This window comes from Meriones unguiculatus, chromosome 2 (assembly GCF_030254825.1).
Source record: "Meriones unguiculatus strain TT.TT164.6M chromosome 2, Bangor_MerUng_6.1, whole genome shotgun sequence".
Classification (NCBI taxonomy): Eukaryota; Metazoa; Chordata; class Mammalia; order Rodentia; family Muridae; genus Meriones; species Meriones unguiculatus.
The window spans coordinates 141116883-141140212 of record NC_083350.1 but is presented as its reverse complement, the minus strand read 5'-3'; the positions used below and the strand labels follow the sequence as shown (position 1 = coordinate 141140212).

Below are 23330 nucleotides of genomic sequence, written 5' to 3'. Positions count from 1 at the left end.
CTCAGTGTTTTAAGAGCACTAGTTGCTCTTCCAGAGAACTGGGGCTCAGTTCCCAGCACAAACACAGACTCAAAACCATGTGTAACTCCCAGTTGTAGGGGAGTCAACACTTCTCTGGCTCACACAGACACCAGGCACTAGTATGGTGTGGATGAAATGACCATATACCTAATTTTCTTAAGCATGAAAGAGATGTGGATATTGTTAATAAAACAGTGATTATGTCCCCCACCAAAATGATGGTAAAGGTGGTATTGACAGTAGCAAATCACAACACAGAAAAGAATCCAAAACCCTTCTTGATGGTACTGATTTTTATTTAGTTTTGTAAGCCTAAGGTAAAAAGCATAGGCAGTAACTTTACTAGTCAATAAAAATTCCACCAACCCACAGGAGAGCCGGAAAGTACTTACTGAAAGGAAAATATTTAGAGAAAATAGACATTCATACAAAATTATAAAATGCCTGTAATAAGAATAAGTGCATTTCAAGGAAAGCACAAACTCATTTTAATTTATAGAGCCAGTTAAAGCCTTAAAAAATTTAAGTGGAAATTGAAATATGCAAACATGTATAAACATTCTACAAAAGATGGTCATCTTTTCCTGAGTATACTAAAGCTACAGACGTGAGGTGATGGGCAGCAGGGTGGGAGCCCTCAAGGGCATTTTCTTTCAACACACTGCTTCCCTCCTTCCTCATACTCCTGTTTGGAAATCCACATCTGTTGAAAGGTACCCTGTAAGATGGAAAGAAATATTATATAATTATGTTCACTTTTTACTACAAGGTAGTGCTTTAAATGCCCTTAAGAACTGCTAAACTATTAAATCCCTCCCACTAGTACTGTCCCCCTATTCCTTCTGCCCTCCTCTAAGGCAGGCCAGAGACACTGTTTTAACCTAGCCTTTCAGGTCTGAGAGACCACTAAGCCCCTCGATACCTGTTACGTCAGAAATTAAAAGCGGCTAGCAAACACAAGAGGAAGGGTCCTAAGGCAGTAGTGGAACCTATTGTTAGGCCATGGCAGTTATTTCAGGTCCTGTGGGGGAAGCAGGAACGATCTACATCTTGACTCCTGAGACACAATCTCCCGATTCAAGGTAGACTCCTATTAAGACCTAGCACAGTGATCTTACTGGCCCACAGAGCCAACTTCTGACAGCCTATTGAGGAGTTGGAGAAACAACCCAACTTCAGGATGAAATGATGTATCACTAAATGCAGTGCACCCAGGCCTGCCCAGCGCCAAAACAGGCATTACTAGCAGAGGCTCAACTGCTCCCACTGGAAAGGGAAAGTCAGTGTAGACTGACTGTCCACTGACAGGGCATTCTGTTGCATCCCAACACGGAGCCAAGTGTGGCACTGTAGACCTGTGGTCCCAGCACTCTGGAGGGGGAGGTAAGAAGTCTGCAAGTTGGAGGCCAGCCTGAAGTTGGTGGAAGATGGGGGGGCGTTTTATATATAAATGTTTTTAATCAGATAGTCCTACCAAGTCCTCCACTTATCTGTCATTTTTTTTTTTTTACAGCATCTTTTTTTTAAAGATTTATTTATTATTTATATGGCATTCTGCCTGCATACCAGATCTCATTATATATAGATGGTTATGAGCCACCATGTGGTTGCTGGGAATTGAACTCAGGACCTCTGGAAGAACAGCCAGTGTTCTTAACATCTGAGCCATCTCTCTAGCCCCCATCTGTCAGTTTTTAAATGCAAAGATCAATGAAGCACTGAGATCATTCTTAATAATTTTTACTACACTTAGTATTTTTCAATGGCATAGTTAAGCCACATAAGAATTCTTTTTTTTTTAAATTAAGAAAATTTCTGCTTGTATTGAAAATTTATGAGTTAATATTGTAATAAATAAACAACCATTACCAGACAACCCAGAGTGCTGTTCTGGAGGAAAAAAAAAATGTGAATAGGAGAGAGTTACTCATAGAACCAAGACAGATTTTTATCAGTACAGAATAAATGTCAAAAGCATTCTTGAGCTCCCAACAAAAAGAACCAGGAAATATGTAATAATTATTCAAAGAAAAAGATGGTGCATTATCAGATGAAAAACTGTCTTTGTAAACTGTTGTACCACTCCCATTCTCACAGTTGCCCTCTCAAACCAGAGTCTGTCTCGGTGGAATCTTTATTCTTACAAAGCAACTTATCTACTAACCAAAGATGCTAGGATGGAGCCACCAATCCATGAGCTGAACCTCCGTTCCACTGTCGTGTTGTTTGCAATTAGTTTCAATCGCATGCTCTGCAACAGAGGAAGCGTTAGGATGCTGGAGTAGCCACAACAACCAACCTGATCTCTTTCTTCCTCTCTCTCACTGACTCACTCAACAAACACACACAGGGAAAATGAATAATTTTACATGGTGTCAAACAGCTAAGTAATAGCTGACATATATCAGGCTGAATATGGGGTAAGAAAATGGACTATATGACTCCGAGAACTAGGTAAATACAGGCATGCAGCACTTCACTAGGTAGAAAAACCAAGCTGGACCAGAAATTCTGACACCCATGCTCTTTAACTTTCGCTGTCAGTAACTTGTTTGAATATCCTCAGCATGACACTCCCTATGAGTTTCCATTTCTGCAGCAATAAAGAAACTACCCAGAGCTTGAAGTCTCCTTCCCTTGAACAGCTCTACTAAACAGATTTTATGATATTCCTTTAAGCACCGACACTTATTTTGCAATCTCATTTAGACACGTAAAGACAGAATTTATATGTGTATAATTCCTTACACAACTATTAAACAAATTGACAAAGCAATAAAAAAAAACATTTTAAAACTGCATAACAGGACAGCACTTACAATTCATGCACACACTTTCAAAAGGTACCACGGTAGGTGCTTGCTTAATTTTCATTTAAGTCTCATACTCCCCCACCCTGGCCCCAGAGCTCCAGCTATCTCAACTCTTCCCACATCGCAAAATGCCACATTGCAAGTAACATTGATTCATATTGCTTGCCCTCCAAATCTGTGCTTCTGCCCAGCAGGGTAGCTCATGTCTATAACCCCTCAGGCTGAATGAAGGAGCACAGTGCTGGGTAAACCAGCCTGGTCACAATGGGACTGCAACATAAGCCCCACTTCAAAACCCTAAAACCTTAGTGCTTCTATTCTGAACAAAGTACAGCCCAGGGTCGCCTTGAACATGTGCTCTTCCTGCCTCAGCCTCCCCAGTAGCTGACAGGTCTACACCACCTGCAATACAGTATTCATCTCACTTCCTGTACTAAGGGACTTTCTCCCTTCTGCTTAGGAATCTGCCTCTGGGAATAATTTTCAAGGTGTCCATACCAGACACAAATGTAGTCTACAGTACACAAATGTAGACTCTTCACAGTGTGTTAACATCTGTCACGTAGAACATAGGACCAGGAAAGTGCGAAAGTGCTGGTACAGGATGTTCTAGAATGGAACTTTTCTCCTGACATGTTTCTTGATTTTAATTACTTCCTAAAGAACAAGAGTTTCTAAATTACTCTTAAAAATTAAAAAGACCCATTTTATGAATTGTGTGTGTTCATATGACTGTGTGAGCATATGTGCACATGAATGCAGGTGCCTGAAGAGGCCAGAGAGCATTGGAACTCCCTGGAACTGGACTTACAGGGGGTATGACCAGTCCAATGTGAGTTCTGGGAACTCAGGCCTCAGCAAGAACAGTTTACACGTTAAGGCTGAGCCATACCTCCAGCCCCTACTCTTCAGCAGACCTTGGACCTTTCATGCCATTCATGCTCTCTATGAAACTCAATGGTCAGAACTACTATGGCAGGTTCTAGACCATCAGTTCTCAACCTATGGGTCTTGACCCCTTTGGGAGTTAAATGACCCATTCACAGGGGTCACATCAGATAACCTACAAATCAGATATTTACATTATGAATCATTACAGTAGCAAAATTACAGTTATAAATTATCAACAAAAATAGAAGAGGACTGTATTAAAGGGTCACAGCATTAGGAAGGTTGAGAAGCACTGCCCTAGGCCACCATCTCCAACAATGCAGTACGCTGAAGGCTAATGTCAATCACCAAAGTGTAGCACTGCAATACACACATACAGCATATGTAAAACATGAGCAGTCAAAAACATACAATTTCTACAGACACACATAACAGCCTTTAAGCATGTTATACTTAGTGTTATCAATACCCCGTGTAAGTCACCTCTCCAGACTTGCTGCTGCTTTGAAAATCAGCACCGTGTGCCCTGGGAGTATATGCGTATGCATGTTCATGTGCACACACTTATGTGTGAATGTGTTTGTGTGGGTAAAATAAGGTGAAGAGAGAAAAGACATGTAATTTGGTCTGCGCTCTAGAAAGATATGCATGCGTGAATGCGCCCACACATGAGCACACGGCACACACAAACATTAAAAAGACATTCAAGTAATAGAAGAGGAACCAAGAGGTGTTGTGTAGATCTTGACTAATACTTTTCATACTGTAAAGGCACACAATTATCAAACTCCACTCAGTGAAAATGGACACAACTAAATCACACAACAAACAGAAAAACTTACTGGGGGAGTTTTCTGAGAAAGCTCTCGATTTAACCTGTCAGTGAAACTCTGGATTAGCGTGTTTCCTCCTGCTACAATCACACTGCCGTAGAGACCCTAGGAGAGAAACAAAATCATTTCCACATGTTTCCAACAACCCTACAGGTATTGTTTGGTGCTGGGAGATGGACCCAACTACCAACTTCATTGTTTTTCCACTGATTTATTTTGTGTGTATATGTGTGGGAGTAAGCAGGGCCCACATGTAGAGATTAGAGGACACTTGTGGAAGTTCTTTTTCTAGCATGTGAGTTCTGGGAATCATGTTCAGGTTATCAGGCTTTGATGGCAGGCATCTTTATGCACTAAGCCATCTTGCCAACCCAGAGCCACCAAATTAAAATTACTCTTAAACTTATACTTCTTATTGGCAAACAGCTGCTAATATTAGAAGTACATTTTATAATGGCATTCATCTTTGTTCATCTGAAAGTCATGGTATTTTAAATTAGACAAAATTGTTTTATGATCGTGATAGATAATGATACTCTTTGGAAACAATTCTGGCCAAAATACTCTTTCTCTTATGCAGAAATGTTGCAACTTTTATAGAATATAAGCTGAACCTCCCAAATAAAAACAACTTCATACTCATAGAGCATATATTTACTTCTAGTCTGCATGTATTATCAAAATGTAAATGTCAGCCTGCTTTTTTAACTGGCTATGTTCTTAATTTAAAAACCTACTCCAAACATCTAAGTCATCTAAATTTTTAAACAGAAAATGCAAAAATGGGGTCCCATCTGCTAACAACCTTAAGTAAACTGAAAATTATCTCAATAAAATTAGTTTCACTCTTGCAAATGTATTTAATTCTCTACCCTGCCATGACCTTGCACAAAATAACCCACAACTCAGAGCAGAAAAATAGCTCAGTGGATTACAAGGCAATGTGCTGTGCACACTGGAGACATGAGTCTGATCCCTGGAACTCATGTGAGGGTGCAAAGAGACTCAGCTCCACCAAACTGTCCCTCCATACACAAAGCTCTACACACACACACACACTTTTAAAATTTTAAACTAACACTTCTATCCTGGAAGTGGTATGGGTTACTAGGTCACTTGAAAGAAATTATTTTCGTGGTCACCCAACAGCTTTTTGTGAATACGTTGTTTATACCCTCATAATCTATTCACATCATACTTTAAGCAAACTTGAAGAAAACCAAGGTAGTATGTGGGTTGTAAACTAAGTGGATTTTGAAATCTATAGCTTACTGAATATAGTATATAATAAAGTCAACATAGTATATCAACAGTTTAAAACCTGACAGAGTGGAACAAATACAAAATCACCTAAAAGGATCCATGTAAAGTTGCATACTCTAAACCACACCTTTCTGAAAAATACAAGTAAAGAAAAATCACCAACTTATATATATTTTGATTTACTATATTTTAGCAATGTCTAAGGAAATTTGTGAGGAAGAATCTGCCCTGTCCAGATTAGCAGCCACAAACTACGTTCACAGAAGAGTTAGTCGTGCAACTCAGGAGCTGAGGTGACCGGTCAGCAGCACTGGGTTGGTCCTACACACCCCTTTCAGGTGTCCATCTCTTTACACAGGGTTACAAACAGCCCTCAAAGCCACTGGGCCAAGTTACAAACCTAATTTGAGGCATTTCCCTGCCATAAAAGACAATAATAGGAGACTGGCACTTACTGGTCTGATGTCAATGTCACACATTCCAACACTTGTCGTGACAACATGACTGACTCCCAGCATTGTGTTCCCAGATAATCCCTAGAACAAGAATGCAAGTGTTCACATGGAAACCCCACTGCTGAATTTAGTCTTCTTTAGGCTTTATGATCCCGTAAGATCTCTACACAGGAAAAGCCACACCAATTTCATACCTTTACGTTGGAAGGGTCAAACAATCCTTCAGGAATTTTTAGCCGCTCTGCACCAAAATCACAGTTGTAACCGTTGGGGAATTCGTAGTGAACAGTCGGCATCTGTGCGGCCACTCTGGAAACGCAAACATTACTTCACATAAAGCAAAACGGCCCTGTTCAAAATTATAATCCGCTTAGGAGTTACCAACCACTAATAGAGTGCAAACACCTAAGCACAGTATTCAGATTATACTTTATGATTTTAGGCTAAACACATTCTACAACTCTTTAAACAAAAGCCCTAATTTCTTAAGTACATAGACAGAAAAACATACTGTTCATCGTAGGTGGAGTCCGACACCTGAAGAACTGAAGCTTGAAAATCTTGGATGACGCACTGTGAACAGAGACACGTTAAGAAACAAGGCTGTTCTTCAATGTTCCTGAATAAACAGCATTGAAAAGAAAAAAAAAAAAAAAAAAAAAAAAAACAAGGCTGAAAGCTGCCTTTGTAACGTACACTTAGTTCTGGCTCTGTATCTAACAGTCAACTAATCATGTCAGACCAGTCTCTCATGGTTCCAATTCTACAATTACGTGGGAATTCACTACAATTACGTGGGAATTCACAATTTACAGCATAAATTAATTTCTATACAAGTAATTATGCAATTTTAGTACATTTCAATTACAGTATTTATGGGACGATAACAAGAGATTAAAAATAACCAGGAACGTGCACCACTGCCCCACCAAATTAAATCAGTTTCACATCATTCTTTTACTTAAAAGTAACCTGATTTTTTTGTTTGTTTTGTTTTGTTGTTCAAGACAGGGCTTCTCTGTGTAGCTTTGGAACTCACTGTTTAGACCAGGCTGGCCTCGAATTCAGATTTCCACCTGCCTCTGCCTCCTGAGTGCTAGGATTAAAGGAGTGTGCCACCACTGCCAGGTAACTTGATTTTAAAAGCAAGATTTTATGACCTGAATATAACATGCATACATGTCACATCTCATGTAGAAATTTCTAATGACTGCTGTAAGATGAACACGGCCTGCAGGTTGATATGGAAAAACCTTTTCTGATGTCTACACAGAATCATTAATCCAAGAATTTTCCATTTTCTAACCCACACAACTTTGGACGCAACATGCTCAGAATACACTTAGTCAATTATGGCCTCCATATCCTTTTACTATTAGAAATTAGTATGTATCTATAGGAAAGCCAATGCACTGACCTCTCACCCACATGGGTATACACATTCAGGCACAGATTTTCAGTAAAGAGTCCCATTAGCTCACTGTTGAAGCCATTACACACGCTTTTGCATGTCTAATAAATGCTGGAGCTATATAAGTTCTACATGAACTAAAAGCATTTTCTTAACAACAGTATAAAATAGCATGCCTGCTTTTACCCTAAAACCAAAACCTCTTCCATGTCTTCAAACTGCTATGTAGTAGTTTGTCTGTAGGGATTGTTTCAATAACCTGGAAGTGCTCCCCAACCCTAAGCTATTCATTTTGTCAGATGTTAAAATGTATAACTTGTTTGTCTCTGCCCGATCCAGAGTCAGCCCACAAGTCCCTCCAGGGTAATAAATCTCCTCTATGTAAAAATAAACAAACAAACAAAACAAAACAAAACCCCAACACCTTGCAGTCAATTCTTTATTGACAAAGACACTAAGGGTTACTTACATTGCACATGTAATTGTGCCAAGACCGTGTAACCTGGGGCAGTTTCTCTTTTCTTTTCCAGTTCGCTGGAGAGCCTTCTCGAACAGCCTCCTGAGAACAAGAGCACATGCTAAGAGACTTCACAACACAGGAGAGGCAAAGGCAGGCCTCACTATGGAACTTGCCATGCTGCTTACTTTTGATGCAATCATATATGGAGGGATGAGTTCTATATTCATTTCCTGGAAGAGTTCTCTGCACTGCATGGTAATGAAGTCTCCAGCAAGAGGGGATTTCACAATGCCTGAGAATCAAATCAAACAAGGCTGAAGGAGCCAATATGGAATTCCTGGGCAATATGAGTGTGTTTACATAGCAGTAGGTTTCTTTTAGTAAATTAACTAAACTATCATTTCAAAGAATAAGCCATGCATTTAAAACATATTACTTGGGAATGGATGTGCTCCAACAGAATTCCTGGTCTGTCTTCATCATCTGTGTCCTCATGCCAGGGAAAGTCATTGTGTGCCTTCATTAAGCAGTTAGTTACCTTGTTGAAGGACATAGCCATCATGGACTGGAATTGCAGTGGTATGGGTAGCTCCACTGTCCAAAATCAGCCCAGTAGAACGACCATTAGCAAATCTAGTTTAAATCATTAAGGAAAATAAAATATCAAGGCTCTTAAGACAGTGCTGAATGTGAAAGGCTGGCTCCTGTAATGTTTAAGCCAGTTTTTTTTTAAATACACACTATCATTTACATCATGTAAAAGCATGTCTAGGGATAAAAACTGGTGTCAATAATTATTCTATCCTGAAAAAAACTTATACAAGCAGGAATCCCAGAAGTGTTTCTATGCAGAACTCATCTTTAATTAAGCTGGTTAAAATAAGCATATTGAAAACTTCTACAACTGATCAAAAGGCTTACAATAAATTGAGACACTTTTAACAACATCTACAAAAACTTGACAAGAACACCAAGAGGCTGTGACACCTCAGGGGGAGAACGCTGGAGAAGCTCTGAGGTCATCAGCTAGGTGGCAGGTCCCACCTCTTCCAACAAGCAATTCCAGGTAGACTCAACAGCTGTTGAAAAGGGCAGATCTTGCTTCCCTCAGCTGCATGCCACAGGCCTATATGCAGGCTTATGAACTGCGGCTTTCACTGATTCTTTCTTCCTGAACATTGATGACGTCCTCCCAGGTCTGGGGCCTAAAATAACATTTCAGAGGAGGTAAAGGACAGAGATATGGGTGGGGTGAAGGGCACAAGATTGCCACTAATGATCCTTGAGGCAGAAGATACACAAATTTAACGCCAAGCCACCTCTGCCCTGAAGAGAATCTTGTTTAGTAAAACAAGAGGTCAGTTTATCTGCAAAAAGAAAAGCTTGGGATATCCTGGAGAGACAAGGAAGGGACTGCCCAACCTGTTCCTGGGACTCCCAAGAGTAACCTGGGGGAGAATGTGAATGGAGTAGGAACAAGCAGGAAATACAGAGGCAGAACATGATGAGCTCAGAACTACAGAAGTGCAGCTCAGCCTCACATAGAAGAAACACAGAAGAGAACCATCCTCACTTAACATGGAATGACTTCAGAAAGATTCCAGAGGTGCGCAGTGGCCCACAGAAACAAGACTCTGCTCGCTACACATCAGGCAAAGGACCACGATCTACAACAAATGCCTAAATCAAAACACAAGAGCATAAATGGCTACCAGCAAAAGAACATACTACAGAACCGGTGAGAAAAAGAGACCTCACCACTGGTGGGAACATAAATTAATCTAGCAACTACGAAAGTCAGTAACGAGGATCCTTAAAAACTTAAAAAGTTACTATGGTTAAACCTACTAGATCTATGCTGAGAGAACAAAGTTGGCACAGCACAGAGACCCACACACCCACGCTCATCACAGCCGACTCACGTCAGCCTCAGTTATCAACATATGAGGAGAATGTGTTCTACACACACCTGGAGGTTTGCTGGCCCAGAAGGACTGAAATAATGCTGTTGGCTCAAAAACAAGACCAAATTAGTGAACAATGCAAACAAATACTGCGTGTACAATGTTATCTGCAAATCCAAGAATGCCTCAAAAACACATTAAAAGCACATGCATTTACACATGTACACACACACACACCACTGAAAGGCAGAGTGGAAGAAGGAAAGAGATCAGAGTATCAGGAAGGGGCAGGGAAGTCTAAAGAGAGAAAGTGGTTGAATACGGTCCAGGTATGTGATATACTTGAAGGAGATTGTCTTTATGAAACCCAACACTATGTACAATTAATATAAAGCAAGAGCAGGAAAAAAAAGCTTAAAAAATACTCAAAGATAGGTAAAAAGCTGTAAGGAGGAGACACAGTTCTTCTACTAATGTCTTACACACAGAGAGAAAAGCTGTCTTACTCTAAGGATACGCTGTCAAAACTGCAGTTTTGCAGAGGAAGAACGCAGGGATGCTGTAGTGCTCGAACATCAGCTCTGTCAGCTTCTCTCTCTTCGCCCTGGTGTTCCACTGCAGAAGGAAGGAAGGACCCAGGTTATTTACTGCACAGTAAGAAAAGCACTCACTCATTTCACGCTACATTAAGAGCCATGTTGGAGAAGAAAAAAAAAAAAAGAATGTTAAGAACTTCTCTTTTTAAAAGATCTTAAACTCTATTATTCAACAGGTAAAACTATCAGCTACTATCAGTTCTAGAAATTAAGACTTTCCAAATCACAGGAAAATTAAAATTCTAAAAACAAAAGTCTTCTTAGATATTAAATCAGGTAACCAAAATCCTAAATATGAATTTCAAAACAATCATCCCACTTGCAAATGGTAATCAAAAACAAAGCCAATTATTTCATTTGCTGAAATGTTATAACCACAATTAACATTACTATTTTCCCCAAAGTTTCCAAGCTCAAAATGAGATTTTTGATGACTCCTTAAAAGAAAAAAGGGGCAGCAAGATGGCCCAGTGGGTAAAGGCTCTTGCCACCAAGAACCTGATAACCTCAGTTAGATCCCTGGAATCCCCATGGTTGAGAACTAATGCCTTCACACTGCTGTGTGCCTCTACATGTGTGCCTGGCACATGAGCACATGTCTGTGTGTGTACATATGATCAATTAATAAAAAATATAATTTTTAAAAAGGGAGAAAAAGAAAATCTTCAAATGAGTGGGAAGTAAAAGAACAAACAGCAGAGAAACTTGGGTCTCACCGGTGCTTCCGACATGAGAACAGGATGCAGGCTGGCTTCCGATTTGACATGCATCTTGTAAGTATGATCCAAAATGGCCTGGAAACTATCCCAGTCTTCAACTAGAACACAAGAGTCACAGTCTGAAACAAAGCTTAGTTGATGACAAATGAATGAACATCTTCTAAGATGGAGAGACTATTTCTATGACTTATACCTTAATATGCAGAATCAACCTGTAACACAGAACTTTATAAAAAAGGCCATTATAGTTTTCTACTACAGAATCTCTTTTTGATTCTTTCAGGTGGGCCTCAGATCTGCCCCATATTAAGTGGGTACTTATCAGACACTTAACAATTCTTGCTAGAGGTCAGGTAATTGATCAGAAAGGAAAAGACGACACTGGAAAATAGCTCATAGGCTAGACACAGCAATATTTGAAACTGTGGCGGAAAAAAAAAGTTTACTATCTGTTAAAAAAATAAGATTTAAAAGCATTTTAAAAATTTAGAGAGTAGCTAAACATGGCAGTACATGCCTTTAATCCCAGCACACAACAGTGAGGAGGCAGAGACAGGCAGGACTACAGAGCTAGGCTTTGTCTCAAAAAAAAAAAAAAACAAAAACAGATGTCTTCAATCTGGCATCCTCTCCAACTGCTCCTGAGTCACTGGTTAACTGGTGACAGTTCCACTGGACAATTAATATTATCAATTGAATGTGACCTTTTGACATGACTTGGCACTACTGATTGCAATGGTTTACAAATGTTTTCTCCCACAAACCATATGACTTGTTTAAGTCTGTGGACTTCATCAGGGACCGTAGTGTAATCTCAACCCATCTCTGAGAACACTGAGTACCACCTGACTCTACCAGTCTTAAGCTCTCTTGAATTTTCCCTCACTGCTAACTTGAGGCCACCCATTCTCCTTTCTAAGCACTCATTTCTACTGGTTAAACACTGAGCAAGTCTTCAACAGAAAATACATTCCTAACCTCTTACAAGTTCCATGTCCTTTCTGGGTCATATAGTGCAATTCCACACCTTCAATGTTCCCCTATGACTTTTAACTGACCTGCTTACTTACCAGTGTGCCATACACTCTAAACTAAGGCCATTCACTTGCTGGAAGACCACAGCAAACCTAACCCTCTGCTGGTGTCTGGGCACTCAACTAGCCAACAGTTCCTTGCACTGATACAAAACCTACCCTATATGCTAACAATAGGCCACTGTTTCCAACCTGTTTGTACAAAGTGGCTTATATTGAATACTGCTTCCTTCCTATGTCCCTAGAGCTTTGGCACATAGGCAGAGGTGGTCCTATATGACTGGCCTTCAGGTAAAGCCTTACACACAGAGTTTCTGCTGACACCCCAGTGGACAATACATATGTTGTGATACTGTGCAGCTGAGGAAGGAAGCACATCCTATGCCATCCACAGTGAGAAGAGTTGGTCTCCTCTGGGTTTCAGCCCCTTTCCTTTTTTCCTTGGATGATGTCCTCATGTGTCTTTTCAGTGTGGTTACATGAGGCTCCTGTAAGTAGCTTACCTCAATTTTATCCTGAGACTATAACACTTCCTTGTCCCCTCTTAATTCTTCTTTTAGTAAATGGTACATTTATTCATCAGCTCAACAAAATTCTAGGAAACCTTCTCAATTCTCCTCTCCTTTCTGCCTCTTCACTCTTTTAGTGCCATCTGTTGCCTGGATACCTAAAAGCCACTTCAAGGTCTCTGCCCTCAGTGGTTTAAACCCTCCTTGTTTCCATCAAAAATGTTCTCCTCTCCTGTTATCCTGCTATCTCCAGTAGTTCCCTCCAGCAGACGCTGCATACTGTCAAGTCTTTCAGGATGGCAAATATGAGCACACTGCACCTTACTTAATTTCACCAACTTTCAGGGACCAGCTTTGTGTGCTCCAAAGGAAGATAATGTTGTCTGCCTACCTTTCCTGCAAGTGACCCTTAACACACACAATGCTGCAACCATATCTGTTAAACATGGGAGTTCCCTCACAACTCCCATCTCTTCAAACAAGCTGGCGCTTTTCTGCTTTTCTCAGCCTTGTTGCCCAGTCAAATTCTTATTCATTGCTCAAGATTCAGCATGCTGCCTCCTTTATGAAAACTGGCATGAACTCCTCTCTCTAATACCATTGCTTCCTGACCACATCTACACAGCTCTAAACCATACATACAGTATAGTTTTCTGTGCATACACCAAACTCTCTTGACTGCGTTTAAGGAAAAGAAACACTTCTTACACACTTTCATATTCTCAGTATCTAAAATATTACTTTGTGGGATTAAAACAAACAAACAAAAAACCCTTATGTCCATCTTGTAAGAAGTTACTATTTATGTCTAAACTGACCATGAACACCCTATTTATAATCAAATTCATACCCATTCCATTCTTGAGTGGTGAGATGGCTTCCATGTTCTCCCTGGGTACTCGGAGGGCATTAGTATCTATGTAATAGGTAGGACCACCCTGTTTGCCTTTGTCACCATCTATTTCCATCATTGTGCTTCCATCATCTCTCTCCAAAACCATACCAATAGCGGTGGGGAAATCAACCTGGGAGAATTAAAACATGATATGAAGTATCATCTATTTTCACTAGGGATTGTTTCTACTATCCACTGTCATTTTTGCTCTGAAGTTCTGCTTGAATTTAATTTTTCACAGATAAGTAGCTCATCACTGTTCTTACCTTGGGGCAGTCCTCACCAGCATAGCCAGCCCGCACTGTATATGATCCAATGTCAAAAACAAGGGCGCCAACTTCATCTGAAGAGATTAAAAGAGAATTACTGATGAGAGTAAAAAGAGAATTAATCCCAACACTCACAAGATTTTTGTCGTTGTTGTTTTAAGACAGGGTCTCTCTGTGGGATCCTAGTCCTAGAACTCACAGTTCCACCTGTCTCTGACTCCCAAGTGCTAGAATTAAAGGTATGTAGCACCATGTCTGGCTTAAACCCAGTTTTAAATATGCCTCCAAGATTTAACTATGGTAAGTCATACATTGTTTATCTGGGAGGTTTAACCAGGAAAGACATGGTACATGGATAGCTGGTAGTAAAGTTTCCTTACCAAAGGGACTATTTATAAACATCCATAGTCAAGGTATAGAAGGACAAAGAGAAGGGACAGCCCAGTGCCCTCATAATCCTTGAAACTGAGGAATAAGAAACTGTTACCAGTACCTAGAGAGAAGTTTTTATGTGGGGAGAGCTGTTAGGAGCTGTGACATCAGCTGAATGATGCAGTGAACTAATGGCTGCCTATTCAGGGAGGGAGGATCAAGCTCACAGACTCCAACCTCTAGCGAGATTCTAAAATCCAGCATCCAAATTGGGACACTTTTAACATGGGAGGGTACAGCTTTTAATGATTATACTAGAACAAAAGGTGCAAGCAAGAAGTAGGATTACCCTATTATCACCAAATCAAAGCTCAAACCAGAGGCTGACAAGTCCACTGAAACCATCTATTCAGGCACAGGAAGGGTGCAGAGAGTAATTACACAGACCAAGTAAAAAGCATTTAATGAAAATATCATCAAAAAGTATACATTCAGCCAGGTTCAGTGGTGCAGGCCTGTAATCACCACACTCTGGGAGGCAGAGGCAGGAGGATCTCTATGAGTTCAGCCTGGTCTACAAAGTGAGTTCAGGACAGCCAAGGCTACACAGAAAAACCTGATCTCAAAATAAATAAATAAAAAGTTACACAGTCCAAACATTAGGAGGTAATTTAGTGCAAACTGGCAAATTTTCAGTCAAATTCAGAGAAAAGCCTCCATTTATATTTTCCAAGTACTTCAGCCCAAAACAGAAGGCCTCCTAGGATAGTGCACTTTAGTTTTTCAGTGTTGACTTGTCAAAGGGTTCCTCTCCACACACCAATATTTAAAACACTAATCCTACTTACCATTATTCATACTCTAAGGCCTTAAGAGAAGCTCTTCTACACTGCTTGGTTAAAGCTAGACACCACTAAAGCCACTATGTGAAGCTTAGTGCTAGCTACAAAGAGCAAACAGAACTATTCAGTTTAGCCATATCCAGTTTAGAGAAATTCATATTTTAAAAGGAGAAACACATGCAACTGTTTGAATGAAAATGAAATGTCTCCAGACTCTGATATTTGTACATCTGGTGCTACTTAGGAGGTTTAGAAGGCATGGGCCTTGAAGTAGGAAGTTGTCGCTGGGGACAGGCTTTGAGTTTAAAGACTCCCCATTCCCAGCTTGCTCTCTGCTTCATGCTTAAGTCTGAGTATGTGAGCTCACAGACTTCTGCTCCTGTCACCATGCCTACTGCTAGCTGTCATACCTCTCTACAATAATGGACTCGATTACCTCAGGAAGCATAAGCTAAGGTAAATTCTTTCTTCTAGAAGTTGCCTTGGTCATGTCTTTTGTTTGTTTTTGTTTAATCAAAACAAATCAAAGTAACAGAAAAGTGTCTAATATATACTACGTGAACTGGGTATTTTACTAACTTCTCTGCCTCAGATTCCTAAAATGTATTTAATACTTAGCTCATAGAATACTATAATGACCACATGTCTTCGATGTTTTAATGTATAAAAGCACTTAAAGGAGTGCTGACAAACGATAAGCATAATACATATTAGCTAACTGTAATTACTGTCATCACACTTCTTTCCAGGAAAAAGGCATATAAATGTAAGCTTCTAGAGAAACAACTACAAACCGTTCTTACAAAATCCTGCACAGCAGTTAAAACAAGTGGGTACAGATCTACTGCTCACTACAGATATAAATTTGTAGTGTGGGGATACTGTTTTGCTCATTATGGGTGCACGTTACCAGTACACAGCAGAGAAAGGAATGCCCTCCTACAGGCATTTCTGTGACGCCTTTTCCTCATCCCAGAAGCTATTTGCTCCCAACTTACAAAAGCTGTCTTTTAACTTTGAGCTGGTTGTTTAACTTTTCCCAATACTTTCTTCTTCATTAAAGTACGGGATAGGAGCACCATCTCCTGCCAGCATCCAGCCCAGAGAAAAGTCTCTAACCAGTTACCTACACTTGGAAAAAAAACTTTTAATTAAAATTAAAAAAAAAAAAGTGCTTGAAAGCCTTGACTTCATTATCTTCAACCGAAAAAAAAAAAGGTTCCAGACCATTTCGATCGACAGGAAAACAGCAGCATGTACCTCAGCGCTCCGCTGCTCGAGGGACCGGGCACACCAGGAGCGATGTCTAGACTGCAGCAGCCGCGACACCAGGCGCGACTCGCACCCAGTGTCCACCCCGAGGGCCCGGAACCTCCGCGAGCTGCCGGGGACTACCGGGCTGGTAAGGCAAGGGACCCGGCGTGCCAGGGGGCTGCCACCAGAGTCCCGCCAGTAGCTGAGCCCCGGGTGCGAGACACGGCAGGGCCCTCTCTCGAGCCCATCTCCGAAAGCCGACAAGACAAGCCAGGGACGCACTGAGCGTAGGCTCCGGGTCCGAAGGGGCGGAGAGGCCGCGGCCCGAACGGGGACCGGAAGAACCGGCCAAAGACCGGAAGGGCCCGCCAAGGACCGGAGGGAAACGAAAACGACCAGGGACCGGGCCGGTCGTTCCGGCCCGCAAGCCCCCCGGCGCCGCCGCGCTCGCTCACCTCCGCCGTACACTCCGCCGCTCATGGCTACTGTTGGGCGGGGACTGGCCGAAGACTACCGGGCGAGAGATAGCAGCGGCGCGACTCCACTTCCCGAGAACGCCGGCCCCGCAAGACTGCAACTTCCAACGCCGCCCCCTCCGGCAACAAAGCGGCGGCCGCACGCCCGCTGCACAGCCACTCTTGCTGGTTTCTCGTATCAGCCAATGACAAGGGGCCCGGCTTAGTCCTTAGCCAATCAGAATGTCTCTCTGCTTCATCCCCGCGCGGTTTGGCCATTTTAGCCAATGAAAGGCAGCCTTGGGGGCGGGGAGAGGGGGAAGCGACGGAAGAAGGGAAGGAGTTGGGGGTATGGGCAGGAGCGGGCGGAGTTTCGCGGGCGGGTGAAGTGGGCGGGGCTTCCACTAGCGGAGAAGAACGTGGGTGGAGCTGCTTCGCGGGAGGGTATGAACTGACCTTCGCGCGCGAATAGAGTGGGAGGAGATTTATGGGTGGGCGGGCCAGTGGGAGGGACTTCGGGGGAGTAGGCGGGGTTTCTAGAGTGAATTAATAATACTCGGAATTAGGAGGAAAAGCTGAGCTAGCCTTGAGCTAGCTGAGCGGGTCCTAGAGGGTCCTTGGTCCCAGGAGCCATGGGAACTTGGGCCGAGAAAGTCGGGTGTCTGCAAGGAATCTAGAATTTGTGTTAAGTACCTCGTAGAGATCCCTCTCCTTGGTTTGGATTTTTTTTTTAATCAGAAAATACTTAAACCAACATTTACACTTGAAAAGTAAAAGTGTGTAATCAGTAAATCAGATATAATAAGATCCAACATTTTTTTAAAATGGCTATTTATAATAAGAGATAGCATATTATTCCAGCTAGATTCAGATAGCATTTAAAAATCGTGACCAGTTTCTTTCATTCTATGAAAATCATTCACCAAGCAAGTGGAGCACGATTTAAGGAAGCACTGTTTCTAAAAATATGCCCAATCTGTGTCTTCTGTTTTTTGTTTTTTGTTTTTGTTTTTTGCCACGGAGACAGGGTTTCCCTGTGTAGCCTTGGCTGTCATGGATTCACTTTGTAGACCAGGCTGGCCTGGAACTCACAGAACTCCGCCTGCCTCTGCCTCCCCGAGTGCTGACTGCCTCCCCGCTTATATCTACTCTTCTTCGTCTTCATTTCTACCAGTGTTGTCCAAAGGCTGCATTTTCTTGCCTGGATTACTGCAACAATGTGTTCCTCCGCTTCTTCCGGCTTTAGATAGCTTGGTATATATTACAAAACACCCGAATTGGTCGTGCCATTCCAAAGCCCAAGTTTAAGATTACATGTATCTTTGTAACTGATAGCAGTGCTTAAATTGAAGTGACTAGGGTCTAGGAACATAGGAGCTACTCATAACCTTAGGAAGGTTGTATCAAATCCCGTCCATCTCCACACCAACAAGGTGGTAGAAATTGATGAGTCATTGGATAGGGAATACACTTTCTTGTTCACTTGGCCCTATGTGCAGTGAGCTAACGATGGTTTGGGGTTTGTGTTTTTTAAGACAAGGTCTCACTATGTAGACCAGCCTAGTTTCCAAGCTGTCATCGTTCTCCTGCCTCTGCCTCCTGAGTACTGGAATTACAGGCATGTGGCACCTTGTGTATTATTACAATTTAAGTGGTTCAAAAACGTTTTTAAGAATGCTATGATAGTCACATGTCAGAAACCTTAAGCTATGTTTTACTGGAGCATAGCCAAGCTTATTCACAGCTTTAGCTCTTTTTCAGCAGAGCTAGTAGCTGCGACTAAGGCTGTGTACCTGTGTAAGCTGTAGAGCGTGTTACTGCCAAGTGACCTCCTGGGAGTGTTCGCATACTTCTCAGACAATATATACAACACCTAACAGCCTGCCTGAGTACTGTGTGCTGTGATCCCCATGGTCGCAGTGCTCACTGCAGAGCAGCACCCCAAAATAGTTCCATTTCCAGTACATGTTTGCATGTTTGACTAAATGAAGCTCATGAGCTATAAGGGCCTGTGATTCCAAGCCAGGCATAGTGGCACACAAATTTTCAGGGGTGGGGAGGGGACACGTTATTCAGTTTACACTTCATATTGCTGTCCAGCATTAAAGGAAGTCAGAACAGGAACTCAAAGAGGGCAGGGGTGCTGCTTACTAGCTTGCTTCCCATGGCTTGCTCAGCCTGCTTTCAAAACGCAGAAGCAGGTGGATTTCCGTGAGTTTGAAATTAGCCTGATCTACATAGTGAGTTCCAGGCCAGCCAGAGCTACACAGCGAGACTCTGTCTCAAAAAGAAAAAAAAAAAAGACTATAACTTCAACGAAATATTGAAGAGACAATATTTTATATTTTAATATATAGTAGTACATTTAAATGGCTAGTAATTCATTTACAAGTCTGGTGTGTTTACAAATTGATATGCTTTATAAACACTACCTGTGACATCTCCCTTGAATGTAAGAGAATATACCCTAGAACTAAAATGCCTCTTTGGACTGAAGAAGAATCAAATATTTGCCCCACTGATTTGGAGCTCAACAGAAATCAGAACTATTGAGCAATGTTGATTACAGTGTTGAACTCACTGCACCTAACCCAGAGGAGTCGGAAAACTGAGAGCAAAGGCAGCTTGTAAGAATGATAGAAAAGCTGTGCACAGATGTTTTTGATGATGTAACAAATAAAGATACCACAAAACAGATCGTTCATGATTTCAGTTCAGCTCAGCCTCTGGATATAGCACTGGAGCAGTGACTTCTTTTAATGAACCAGTTGGGTGAACTTCATAGAAAATTAGCTTCTCTGTAGCATGCCTGATGTGTCAGGACTAACCTCATGTTAAGTAAATGGAAGCACACATTTAAGCCTTTGATGATATCTTTATTTTTGAAACAAGGTCGCTAACACCCAGGCTCTCCATAAAATCACTGTGTAACTGACGATGGCCTTGAATTTCTGACCCTTCTGCCCCCACCTCCAGAGCGCTGGTGTTATAGGCACCACCACACCTCAGTCAGTGTTACTGGTACTAGTTAGATTAAAGAGCAAGAACAACTCACGACTATTGGCTGTTTCTTCACTTCTCATGGGCACACCTTATCAAAACTAGAAGTGCCTGGGATGGGGGACAGCTCAGGGGAAGAATGCATGACTAGCACATACACTGCTCTGAACTGATTCCTCAGAGCTAGAGACAGGAATCCATGGAGTATTTATTTCTACCTGAACACTGGGTACATCAACCCAAAGGCAACGTACAGTGAAATCTCACGTAAGTTAAGTCATCTGGCCAGACAGTGGGTGCTCAGAGACTAACTCTGAGGCCAAATGAGTAAGTATTGTTTTTTAAAAAACTTCGGTAATATCCGAGGTTTCTACCTGCTCCTACATGCAACTCCCAGCTTCACCTCGAGGGGGCGCTGGTCTTCTGTTCTTGTAGTACAGCATCAGTTTTCAGCAGGCCCAGCTTGTCAACACACATGAAGGAATTTCAGTGGTCACTACATAACCCCAAGGGTCTCTTTCTCCGTTTTTTATTAAATTCACTGTTGAAAAAGCTTCAACTGTTAGACACAAAAGCTAGGAAACAACTTCGGAAGACTAGCTCTGTCAACGAACAAGGAAAAAACCCCACCAGACTTCCAAAACGGGAGCTAAGTAACTTAAGTCACTGGGAACAAGCCAGTGGCCAGCTTTTCTCCAGTCTGCTTCAGTTTCTGCCTCAAGGTTCCCGCCCTGCTTGAGTTCCTAGCCTGAATCCCCTCAGTGAGGAACTACAACTGTAAACTGTACAAAAGAAAACATTTAACTGGGGCTCGCTTACATTTTTGAGGGTTAGTCCGTTATCATCCTTGGTGAGAAGCAGACCAGCAAAGTGCGGAGCTCTAGCCGGGAGCTTTACATAGCGATCCAGAGGCAGCAGCCAGGGGGAGACAGACGCTAGACCTGGAGGGGGCTTTTGAAATCTTGAAGCCCACCCCTGCCCCCGGACAAACCTCCGAAAGGCCACAGCTTCTCCAACAAGGACGCACCTCCTAGCCTTCCTTGTTTTCACTAAGAGGTGACCACACGTTCAATGTACGTGGGGGCCAATCTCATTCAAACTACCACAGCGTGCGTATATTACCACAGCAGCAGAAACCCCGAATAACACGGAAGCAACACCGCGAGATCAAGCTGTTGGCACCCTTCATTTCTTCTGAGGTCTCTCTTGAATCGTCATCGGTTGCCTTTCACTGTGTCGTCATGAAACCTTTCCTCCGTGGGTGTTCTTGCACGTCTGTACCCAAGCGTCCTCTTCTACAATATAGGGTTAGGACCCATCCTTGAGGATCCAACATGGTAACTTCAGCTGGACACATTCTCTGCACATCTGGCCCGCTTGAAGTACCGGGATTATGACTTGAACACATGGAATTAATTCAGGTGATAGCATCACCCATGTGCTCGGTCTTTCACATTAATTCTTTAAAGATGTATTTGTTTTACTTAATTACATGTATGGAGGGGTATGTGCATGTAAGTGCAAGTACCCTAAAAGGCAGAAGAGTGTTGGATCCCTGGGGCTAGAGTTATAGGTGGTAGTGAGCTGCCTCACACAGGTGCTGGGGACTGAGTTTGAGTCCTCTGCAACAGATTGCCTAATGATGGGCAGACAATGAACACTGGCAAAGAGTTGCAGTGATTTTTTTTTGGAAGAAATTAACGACAGATACCCAAAAAGCAAGCAACTTCATTTCATAAAAAAGAACTAATTGGATTCTCCCTCGTATAATAAAAAGGACTCCAATTTCTGGAGCTCCTACATTTTATACTGATGCCAGTAAGTCAAGAAAGGCAGGTTATAAGTCAGAAAATATAAGTAAGGTGGTTGAGCATCTTTATGATTCAGTTCAAAAATCAGAATGATACGAAATCCTGATGGTGTTAACAGATTTTCAAGAATCTCTTAATATAGTAACTGACTCTCAACATGCAGAAAGAATTGTTTTGCATATAGAAACTGCTGATCTAAGTCATGAGATTCTGACTTAACTTCACTATTTATTCAGTTACAACAAGTGATCAGAAATAGAAATTATCCAGTGTAGATGACCTATATCAGATCCCATATGGATCTACTAGACCCTCTAGCCCAAGGCAATGATGAAATTGATCAACTATTGAGAGGGAGTCTTTTAGAGGCTTCAGAGTTTCATAAAAACACCATGTTAATAGCAAAGGTTTAAAAAAGGAATTTTTTAAAAAGATTTATTTATTTATTATGTACGCCTGCATGCCAGAAGAGGGCACCAGATCTCATTCTAGATGGTTGTGAGCCGCCATGTGGTTGCTGGGAATTGAACTCAGGACCTCTGGAAGAGCAGCCAGTGCTCTTAACCTCTGAGCCATCTCTCCAGCCCCAAAAAGGAATTTTTGATCATTTGGCAACAAGCTAAGGATTGTGAGAAAATGCCAAGCTTGTTCTTTACATAACCAAACTCCACTTCCTGCAGGAGGTAACCCTAAAGGCAGCCAAAGAAATGAAATTTGACAAGTGGACGCGTTTCATTTCACAGGGTTCGGTAAATGGAAACATGTGCACCATCGTATAGACGCATAGGCAGGGTTTTAAGGGGCGGCAGCCTGGAGTTCTGAAAAGGCCGAGTCCGTTACGCATTTATTAGAAGTTACAGCAATCATGAATACACTGATACAAATTGAGACTGACAACGCTCCAGCATATGGCCCTAATGAAATGACATGGTTTCTTACATATTTTAATATAAAACATATTGCAGGTATACTGCACAACCCTTCATTGAAAAGATCCATTGTACTTTAAAAGAGATGCTTAGCAAACAAATCTCCAGAGGTAGATTACGCAATGCTTTATTGACTTTAAAATTCTTAAATGCTAGTGAACAACAAACAAACAAACAAACAAAAAACAACTGAAGAGAGACACTGTATTATAATAAGACAAAAGGTAGGTTGTTGAATTTATGTTTCAGCTTAGAGCTTTAACTTAATAAGGTTATTTTTGTTTATGTTGTTATGGAATATTGTATACAGATTTAAAAATTTTATTGGTATAAATCTTGATATATTGATACAAATTTAAGGTTACTTTTGATACACATATATGTTTATATGTTTTGACTCTGGTATGAAGTATTGGACCTATACAACTAATTTATAAATGCAAGGTTTACTTCCAGGCTTTTTAAAAGTTGCTATTACAAATTGTTTAGGAGAGTTAAATAATACAAGTCAATGGTTAGTCAATTAGACTCATGGTTATGTCAGATGCCAGTCTGGTTTATTGCAGAAATAGGCTTTCTAGATTACATAGACAG

At 41.5% G+C, this 23330-nt stretch overlaps 1 protein-coding gene across 2 annotated transcripts; it reads right to left on the bottom strand.

Annotated features, from left to right (window-relative positions):
- Positions 1-296: 296 nt before the first annotated feature.
- Actl6a (actin like 6A) lies at positions 297-17331 on the bottom strand. 2 transcript variants are annotated; one of them, XM_021649928.1, is made up of 14 exons: positions 16997-17331; positions 14071-14147; positions 13760-13934; positions 11364-11464; positions 10569-10666; positions 8686-8780; positions 8333-8439; positions 8157-8246; positions 6788-6849; positions 6471-6585; positions 6277-6357; positions 4568-4663; positions 2186-2272; positions 297-739 (listed from the first exon to the last, which is right to left on the bottom strand). In XM_021649928.1, the coding sequence occupies exons 1-14, from the start codon at positions 17019-17021 to the stop codon at positions 659-661; spliced, it is 1290 nt and encodes a 429-aa protein (XP_021505603.1). In that variant the 5' UTR covers positions 17022-17331; the 3' UTR covers positions 297-658. The 2 variants fall into 2 exon arrangements, with proteins under 2 accessions (XP_021505603.1, XP_021505604.1); XM_021649929.2 differs by lacking the exon at positions 16997-17331 and adding an exon at positions 16548-16893.
- Positions 17332-23330: the final 5999 nt, after the last annotated feature.

Excerpts from the sequence above, each read along its gene's own strand:
- Actl6a (XM_021649928.1), bottom strand. The coding sequence starts at position 17,021 with ATGAGCGGCGGAGTGTACGGCGGAG. Across the intron at positions 6,586-6,787 it reads GACTCCACCTACGATGAACA|AGTGGCCGCACAGATGCCGA; the intron begins GTATGTTTTTCT and ends TTGCGTTTCCAG. Across the intron at positions 6,358-6,470 it reads TTGACCCTTCCAACGTAAAG|GGATTATCTGGGAACACAAT; the intron begins GTATGAAATTGG and ends TTCTTGTTCTAG.